The sequence below is a fragment of the Arvicola amphibius genome, chromosome 12 (assembly GCF_903992535.2).
Source record: "Arvicola amphibius chromosome 12, mArvAmp1.2, whole genome shotgun sequence".
NCBI lineage: Eukaryota > Metazoa > Chordata > Mammalia > Rodentia > Cricetidae > Arvicola > Arvicola amphibius.
Genome location: NC_052058.2, coordinates 91,506,359 through 91,516,208, shown reverse-complemented (window position 1 = coordinate 91,516,208; position 9,850 = coordinate 91,506,359). Strand labels below are relative to the sequence as shown.

The 9,850-nt window shown below is 47.0% G+C and overlaps 1 protein-coding gene across 1 annotated transcript; it reads right to left on the bottom strand.

Annotated features, from left to right (window-relative positions):
- Positions 1-5,729: 5,729 nt before the first annotated feature.
- Cxcr4 (C-X-C motif chemokine receptor 4) lies at positions 5,730-9,356 on the bottom strand. Its single transcript, XM_038349475.1, has 2 exons — positions 9,252-9,356; positions 5,730-7,057 (listed from the first exon to the last, which is right to left on the bottom strand). Exons 1-2 carry the CDS (start codon positions 9,264-9,266, stop codon positions 6,014-6,016), a joined length of 1,059 nt encoding a protein of 352 aa, XP_038205403.1. The 5' UTR covers positions 9,267-9,356; the 3' UTR covers positions 5,730-6,013.
- Positions 9,357-9,850: the final 494 nt, after the last annotated feature.

Sequence of the window (9,850 nt, the reverse complement as noted above, 5' to 3'; positions counted from 1 at the left end):
TAGACTGCTCAATATGAATGAGTAGGAGAGATGACGGATGGGAAGAAATCAGATCACACAAGCAAGCGTTAATCACTGCCTGGAGAATGGTGTGCTCTCACAAGTAGAAATCTATTGTGACCATGCTTTTGCTCATTGGCCAATGCATCATTGAGCACCTACCATATGCCAGGCACAGTGCACCAGGTTAAATTGAAGCCCATTGTGTTACAAGAAGTAATAGTGAAAATCTTTCTAAAATGTTAGCATTTGCTTTTGATGCTTTAAAAAAATAAAACTAGGGAGCTGGAGTGATGGCTCAGCAGTTAAGAGCACTGACTGACCTTTCAGAAGACCTAAGTTCAATTCTCAGCATCCACATGACAGTTCACACTGTCTGCAACTACTGTCCCAGGGGAGCCGAAACCCTATTCTGGCCTCTGAGGGCAGTATGTCCATGTTGTGCACAGATACACAGGCAGGCAAGACACTAGTACACATGAAATAAAATAAGCTAGAAATAAACTTTAAAAGTGCAAGCTAAAAATAAACTTTAAAAGTGTAAGACCAGGTAAATGTCTACTGTTTAAACCTCAAGAATGTCAAAGAGCATGAATGATCTGTTTTTTTTTTTTTATTGTTTTGAGGCAGGGTCTTATGTAACCCAGTCTGGTCTTGAACACTTAATCCTCTTGCCTCCTCTGAAGTGCTGGGGTTCCATATGTGCCCCACCCACCAGACATTTAGCTCTATAAACAATCTATTTGATCTCACAGTCAGTTCCTTGAATACTGAATGACATCAGGAGAAAGAAAGAAGTCCCTGAAACGATGAAGAAGGCTCACTGTGGGTTAGTCTGTCTTGTTCAAATCCAGGTTTTGGCATTCATTAAAATATGTGACATTGGGCCAGCTTTCGACAGAGTTCTATCATTCTGTTTCCCTGTCTATAGAACAGCAATAGTTTCTCCTGTACAGAGCTTCTGTAAGAAGGAAATAATCCAAGTCCCTTGGTGTGTGCTGTTGGCGAGTGCTGGTAACTGTTATTGTTAGCATCTAGGACTGGAGGGAAATAACAAAGGTAGATTTGGATTAATTGGGGTGTAGTTCAGTCAGGAGAGTGCTTGCCTAGTATGCACAAAGCCCTGGGTATGGATCCCAGCACATATGAATGGGGCAGAGTGGTTCAAATCTGTAATACCAAAACTGAGGAGGTAGAGCTCAGCCTTGGCTGGACTACATGAGACCCTATCTCAAAACACACAAATGTGTGTGTGTGTGTGTGTGTGTGAGAGAGAGAGAGAGAGAGAGAGAGAGAGAGAGAGAGGCAGAGACAGAGACATAGAGAGAGACAGACACACAGAGAGCGACAGAGACAGACACACACAGAGAGACAGAGTGAGACAGAGAGACAGAGAGAGATATTGAATATTACGAGATTTGAGAATATGCTGAACATGGAGGTCAGCTTCAACACCATCTTTACTACGCAGAGTAGAAAGACAATAGCCTTTCATTTGTAGTTTAACCTCTTCTGCAGTGTCCGCTCCTGAAAATGACAATAGAGACGTCTAACTGATGTGGCTCTTGTATCCCAATGGAGTCGTCTAAATGGTGTGGCTCTTGTATCCTGAGTAAGAGAACACCTGGGATTCAGTGGCTCTCAACACGTATGACTTTCTTTCTTCTGGGGTCCCATATGAGGAAGTCATTTTCTTTAATGAAGAGTGTTGATGGGTTGGGTTCTGGTTAGTTGAATTGCACTATGTAAATCAACTTAATCAGACGCTGGCTCTGCCAGATAAACACCGAGCACCTGGCATGCTTTGGTTGAACACCCTTGTTTGTTTGGTTTTGAAAAATTCTTTCCCCCTGGGTGGCTTCTTCACAGAGCGAATCCCTCAACTTGGTCAAGCTGCAGTGAGCAGGCATTTTCAGTTGAAAAGCGTTTTTTTCCTGGTTTTTTTTTTTTTTGTTTGTTTGTTTGTTTGTTCGGTTGGTTTGGTTTGGTTTGCCCAGAGGAATGACAAGGTTTTAACTGCCAGACTTAACAGAACTCGCTTAAATGAATATGTGTTAATGGCGGTCAGTGGAAGAGCGGGCTCATTCACTGTTGGTTTAAACCGAGTCAGGAGTGAGGGAATAGTAACATTGCTGGCTAGGAGAAGTCACTCCTGGGTGGCAGTCAGAGACCTCAGAGACTCCCTTCTCCATGTCCTGTCCCTTGTATGTCATCCTTTCAGGGACTGCACTCACCCACCAGGAGCTGAGAAAGAGTCCCCTGGCCTGGATATGAAGATTCTCTAAAGAGATAAGAAACGGGACTGAAAAGAGGTTGCATGAGGAGAGAGGGCTATGTGTGGTGAGCAGGGGCACGTGTTGGAAAACCGCTGATATTCTGGGCCAGTTCTTCGTGGCAGGTGATTCTGTGAGCTTTATAGGATCTGAAGCAACATCTCTGGTGTCTAGCTCCCAGCCCCTGCTGCCTCAAGTAGTATCACCCAAACTGTTTCCAGAACCTCCCAGAATGTTATCTGGGGAGATACAGCTCCCAACTGAGGACCACTGCCTTTAAAGGATCCATTTTCATTACTTTGGGCCCAGAACAGCACTATTCCTCTTGCTGTGCTCTTGCTGTGCTCTTGGGAATGTCTTCATGGTTTTTTGGGGATTTCTTTAACGCTGACAGGCAAGAGAGCTTCTCCTGAGACGGGTGCATCCTTAGGATGCTAGGCGGTAAGAACACATTTCTAAGCAATGCAGGGGTGCTGAGTCACTTTCTATGGTAACTTGAATTTTGCCTCTAGGGGTCTTTGACTCTCCTAAATGAGTATTGTGTTAAACAACAATGCCCAATTGTCTGTGGAGACTTTATTTAGCATCTGAATATCAGACGGGTGAAAACCCACAGACACTTGGTTCAATTATAAAAACAAAGTCCGTTTTTTTTCCCAAAGGAGCACCCTGGAATGAGTCTGTTCACACAAATATAACCATGAGAGAGAGAGCTGGGAAGGCCACAGATGAGGGACATAGATCACCTAGTGGCATTTCAGGAAAACAAAAGTTTTCTGTTTTTTTTTTTTTTTTTTTTTTTTTTTTTTTTTTTTTTTTTTTTTTTTCTAAAAATCATCCAGGATCCTGCCCAGTTAGAGACCCGGTGTCACTTGTAAGTCAGATATCATATTCATACCATTCTTGGCAGCATGCATACAATTTAAATATTTTAGCTTCCATTGCATTTACACAACTGACCTTCAAGGGCCCCATTCATGGGGGAGGAGCCCAGGGAACAATCAGTCACTTCAGGTGAGGGCTGGCTGGCAGACTGGGTTTCCTTACATTGCCAGACAAACCAGGATACAGGGACAGCTTTGGAGCAGTTCATCATGACAGAGTTGGGACAGAGAATGACCTGGGGTGGGGGCACCCTTTGGGGGAAGCGAGGGAGTAAAGCTTTTTTTTGGTGTTGTTGTTTTGTTTTTAAACCCTTTCTTTTCTTTTTTTGAGAAGGAGCGATCAGCCTTTGTTCCCAGGGAGAATGAAGCATCCATGAAGGCTGGTGAGGCTGGGAATTTTGTTCCGAGGGAGTTCCTTTTGTGGAGGCTCCAAGGCAAAGGAGAGGAATCTGGGCTGAGGCGGGTTCAAGCTAAGATGAGAAAAGAAAAAGAATTCCTCCCAAGGATTTCTCCTATTGTCTCCCAGTGAATAAATATTTATAGAGTGGGTTCTAGTGAAGCCCGCCACAATGGTCACAGCTTTAAGACCAAGCCTTCCAGCAGGCACATCTAAAACTATGTCTAAGCGTGATCCAATTAAGACTCCCCAGAGGAAGGCAAGAAACCTCAAGATAATTTCCTACTGAAAATCTAATTGTGTCCTCAAGTGGAAAAGGAACACCGGCATGAATTACCCCAGATCCATAGGCTGCTGCAAAAAAAAAATGTACAGCTAAATTAGATTCTATTTTAAGTAATTAAGTTATTTCCCTTCACAGGATCTATAATTTGTCTTGAACAAATGTGATTTGCCTAAGAAAGATAAGGCCTTGCAATTTTTCCTTCCCAAACAGATTTTCTGTGCCAGAAACAATTACTAAGAGACCAAATATTGTCTTAATTATATCTCATTTACTATCTGGGAGCATGCCTTCAGCACCCTGTTTGTGTTCCAAAATGGGCGAAGTAAAGCCACGATAGATGAGAAGTTATCTTTAAATGGAGACCGGACCTGCAATTTACTCAAGAGTTTGAGGCTTGCACAACGTTAGTGTAAATAGCTCTAGGTTATTACATAAGGCCCTAAAATCTTGTGCAAAATCGGGCAGTGGAGGAGAGCTTGCTTCAATACATCTTGGAACGCACACACACACACACAAAAAAAAAACCACCAGCAGTAATCTTTAGCTTCTTTAGTTGAGCCCCTCAGGAGATGCTAGGTGTTGTGATAGTCAGAATAAAGGTCCCGAGATTTGCATAGAAGATATTGCAAGGAGGGTATTTTGGTTATGGCTAATTTTATGAAGAAAACATTCACTTTTGGCTTTGTATTCACAACTTGGTTGACCTCTGACCAGGTGTTCTGGGGGACAATAAAGGGTATGGTGGATAAATGGTGTCAACTTTGGGTTGGGTCGAGAAAGGGAGGGATACCATTCATACCAGGTGACCCCTGCACCTAGCCTGACTTCCCTTCAGATGGGACAGATGGGAAACTGCAGTGAAATGCGAACAGCATCCTGTACCCTTCCCGCTTTATGTGCACACATCTTTCTGAAAGGCAGTCCTTCATGGGAATGGGTGCTGCAAGGCCCTGCACAGATATGCCCAGGCTTCTATGAGTTGAAAGTGTAAGGCTTCAACTTCTTGACACAGACTTTGAAATACTAGCTGTGGCTTGTCCCACACCTTAGACCAAGTTACTTAAGCTCTCTGTGCCTTAGTTCCCTCCTTTATAAATGTTACGTAATAACAGAAGCAGAAAGTAAGACATTATACAACACGTAGGACTGGCTGGGGAGATGGCTCTGTTAGTGAAGTGCCCGCTGTGTAAGCATGAGACCTCAAGCTTGAGCCCCACAAGGCTAGTAAAAAACTGGGCATGGTGGTGTATCTCTTGACCCACCCTTGGGGGGTAGGGGAGACAGCTGGATCCTTGGCGCTTGCCAGGCAGCCAGCCTAGTCTACGTATTTATTATCCAGTTCTAGCCCTGTGAGAGACCCTCTCTCAAACAAACAACAAACAAACAACAACAAAAACAAAAACCAGGGTGTGCCAGGTCCCGAGGAACACCTGAAGTTGACTTGACCACCAAAGGCATCATGCGTGTGCACGTATGTGAGCCCACAGAGACACACACCCAGGAGGATCTCTGCTTTGCCATATTTTTTAAATGTGTTTTCCAAACATATTCTTCCTGATAGTCAGCAGAAATGACAACATAGTACAACTCCAAGTAAGTTTAACACTGAGTTTTATTAACAACTTAATACATACAAGACTGTACATTTGTAGATGCTGATCAAGTCACTCTTAAAAACGAAAAAGCCAGCATTCCTAAACTATGTCAGGCTTTGGTTTTAAGTGCCATTCTTTCAAAATCATACAGCATAACTAAACAACTTAAGAACGGCGGTGGGGTGGGGGGAGGGGAAAGGGGATGGGGAAGAGGGGGGCGTGCTCCTCGGGAATGGAGGGATTATGCAGCAACAGCTGAGGATCACTTCTAGCTTTACTCGATTCACCGCACATTCTGGAATGTTCAGTTCTTCTCTGTACAGCTCTACAGTCCTACACACAGACACACAGCAACTAAGAACTTGGCCACAGGCCTAGACACCCATTCACACAAAACAAACAAAAACCAATATTTATATAAATTAAGTAAAAATCTCACAAAAACTAAACAGATATAAACATCAGTCAATAAAAAAAAACTGTACAAGATCGGTCAGTCTTTTCTATCAGAAAAATGTGTAACATAAAAAGTTCTTTATCATATATATTATATATATATATATGTCTTTTCGTAAGTGTTAGCTGGAATGAAAACTTGAGGACTCTGACTCTGTGGAGACGGAAGAGTGTCCACCCCGTTTTCCTTTGGAAAGGATCTTGAGGCTGGAACCTCGGCTCATAGAATTGAGGGCATGCTGGGCAGAGGTTTTGAATTTGGCTCCGAGGAAGGCATAGAGGATGGGGTTCAGGCAGCAGTGGAAGAAGGCTAGGGCCTCAGTGATGGAGATCCACTTGTGCACGATGCTCTCGAAGTCGCACCCTTGCTTGATGACCTCCAAAAGGATGAAGGAGTCGATGCTGATCCCCACGTAATACGGTAGCCAGCAGGCAAAGAAAGCCAGGATGAGGATGACTGTCGTCTTGAGGGCCTTGCGCTTCTGGTGGCCCTTCGAGTGCGACAGCTTGGAGATGATAATGCAGTAGCAGGATAAGATGACGATGCCTGGCAGGATGAGACCCACCATGATGTGCTGGAAGTGGAACACCACTAACCACAGGCTATCAGGGTAAAGGCGGTCACAGATATACCTGCCGTCTCCCTCGCTGACGTCAGCAAAGATGAAATCGGGTATAGTCAGCAGCAGAGCAGGGATCCAGACGCCCACGTAGACTGCCTTCTCCGCCAGCAGCTTCCTGGGCCTCTGACTGTTGGTGGCATGGACAATGGCAAGATACCGGTCCAGGCTGATGAAGGCCAGGATGAGAACACTGCTGTAGAGGTTGACGGTGTAGATGACATGGACCGCCTTACATAGAAACTTTCCAAAGTACCAGTCCGCCATGGCATCGACTGCCCAGAAGGGAAGCGTGATGACAAAGAGGAGGTCAGCCACGGACAGGTGCAGCCTGTACTTGTCAGTCATGCTTCGGAGCTTCTTCTGGTAACCCATGACCAGGATCACCAAGCCATTGCCCACTATGCCAGTCAAGAAGATGATAAAGTAGATGGTGGGTAGGAAGATCCTATTGAAATGGGCGTTTTCATCCCGGAAGCAGGGCTCCTTGTTGGAGTCATAGTCTCCCGACCCTAGTTCTTCGGAATAGTTATCTGAAGTATATATCTGCAAAAGAAAACGGGACAGGCACGTCACTTACAAGGTTAACAAGCCTTTCTCCAACTTTAAAGTTTTGGGTGCCTAAAAAAAGCTAGCATTTTTCCTTTTTTTTTTTTTTTTTTTTTTTGGTTTTTTGAGACAGGGTTTCCCTAAAAGCTAGCATGTTTAAGGCCGGTTTTAACCCAGCCTTTCCCAGGAAACTCCAAAGGGCTGGCTGCTTAGGTGCGGAGAGGGAACCTGCAATCCTGCAAGCAACCGGTTGGTTTCTCCATCTTTCCCCACGCTCACATCCTTATGGCCCCTCTTTAGAGGAACCAATTAGGAGTCTTTGTTGAGAACAAAAGGACGCTGAGATTCTAAGGGTTTCACAGCCTAGTGTTGGATAACTCTCCTGCCCGCCCACGAGAGGCAAGAAAAAAAAAAGTAAAACCCCAAACCAAACCAAAACAAAAAAAAACTCCATTCACACAAAGAAGTCACTCCCAGGCGCTGTAGGGTGGGGGTGATCCCTGTGGAGCTAAATCTGTGAGGAAGGAGGAGATGGGATTAATTTTTTTGCATGAAGACTAGGCACAGGAGGAGGGAGGAAAGCAGAACTTGACGGTAGGGGTTCCCCCCAAAAGACTCAACGTTTTTAGGACCAAACCCCTGTTTTTCTCACGTCTGTCTAAACACAAACAACTGCATTTCAAGTCACACGTAGTGAAGAAAGAGAAATAATGCCAAAGTCTTTGGGAGTTTAGGGTCATGGGAGTGTTTAAAATGAGCAAACAGCACCCTACTCCACCCCACCCCACCTCCGCGCTTCTCTGGAAGGTAAGTCTTTCTTGCCACCCCCATGTTTATCACTGGGTGTATCTGGGACGTTAAAGTCACATTATCCTGGGTGGGGAAAGTCACGGGGTCTGCACCCCGTGGTTTTCGCCCCAAGTTTCACTTCCTCACTGTCCCTGGCCTTTCCCACCCTGCAGTGGACCCAGCTAGACTACTGGGGTCCGAGGCAGGCAGCTGGAGGGGTCTAGACCGTGCATACCCCGGGGTCCGAGTCACCCACTTAGGGGCTGGCGCTGTAGCCCACCACACCCAGGCCGACGGCCAAGAGGCAGCGGTTCCAGGGGTTCCTCCTGGCTGCGCGCCAGGATCGTCCCTCTGGGTGCGGGCGACAGATTGGGCGGCTTCAGCGCGAGCGCCTTTGAATTGCGCGCCGCGGGAGGAAACGAAAAAAAAAAAAAACACAACAAAAACCCTCCCTAAGTGAGGGGGTTTTAAAAGACTCAGGAAACCACCGACGGTTAAACTCTGCACTGGGGCTCAAACCGTCTCCAGGCTTGCACCTGTTCATCCCTGCGGCCACCCAGCAGAACCCAGGTGCGGTTCCAACACGCCCTCCTTGTCCCCTACCACGGTCCCGCCGGGCACACCTCCCGGCCAGCAGCTGCACGGTGCAGGTTTATGCCCCTTTCTCGTGAACGAGCCTAAAGGCAACCCAGACCTCGGGAAGTTCGTTTGCCACTGCGGAAAAGCGGCGGTTCGAATGCCCGCAAAAGCGCTGCCAGTCCACCCCAAAGCGGTTCGGTCATCTTCCCGCGGCTGCCGTGGTTTGGATCCTCCTAGGCAAGCGACTTGGTAGGTTAGTTTGCGTTTCCCGCCGGAGGCTGGCGTACCTCCGTCCGCAGCACGGAATTTTGCAACCGCACTCCTAACTACAAGAAACGCTCCAGGATGCTTCTGCTCCAAGTTAACCCAGGATGTAGTGTCAACCTGGGAACCTTGCCTACATGTACCCATTTCAGTCTCTCTACATCCATACAATGTAAGAAACTCAAAGAAACTCTTCTTCCCATTAGGACCAGACGATGATTGAGTCCTGGCGCAGAGCGCGAGCCTTCACCGCCCGGGTGCACAAAAAGTAGGACGTTTTCAAAGAGCGTGCAAGCCGGCGCGCGCCACGGGACTCAAGCGGGGAAACAGGAGTAGCTTCAGAAAGCTCCATCCGAACCGCCCCCTGCCCCCGACGCTCCATTTACTGAGGAAAATATTTCCATTATTCCTCCCCCTATAGCCATGCTCACAAAAAGTTCCCGCGCTCCTTCTCCGTGACCCTGGCATCCCCAAGGTTATAGTCGCTTTTATCCGTTCTTAGAGGGGCTACGCTCTAAGTTTGCACGCTTACTACAAAGTAGGACGCAACTGGACTTACACTGATGCCTTCCATGGCAACACTCGCTCTCCAGCCGCGGTGGCTACCGGAGCACCGAACGCCTCGGAGGGTCACCGCTACCTGCTGCACCAAGCAACAAATTGAAGTTTCTGGCCCGAACTGGACTTTTATAAAAACACGCTCGTGGGGCAGCGCATGCGCAGTTCACACTGGGCGGGAGGAGCCTGGCGGGGGCGGGGCTCAAAGCTCTGGGACTCAGAAGTCTGAGAATCTGCTAGTCTATTGTAGGTCCCCTCGTGGGTTCAGAGCCTGGCCAAATAATGTTCTCGAAGTTGGGGAAAGCAGGGTGCCAGCCAGGGAGTTTTTGTGGGTAGCGCATCCATCCTTGCTTAAGTGGATACAATTCTAGACTCAAGAGTACCGATGGAGACGTTGAGACTAGAGTGGGGTGGGGGAGTGACTTGGCGCCTACCTAACCAGCAGGCGGCAATGTTGGAAGCCCGGCCAGGGTCTGAGCTGTCAGGAGCTACTACTATCGAAGCTCTTCTGGACGCAAGTGTGTGTTACTGCACATTCGCAGCAATGACATCAGGATCAGATGTAGATTAGCAGAAATCACTTGCGGACCCTTCGAGAAG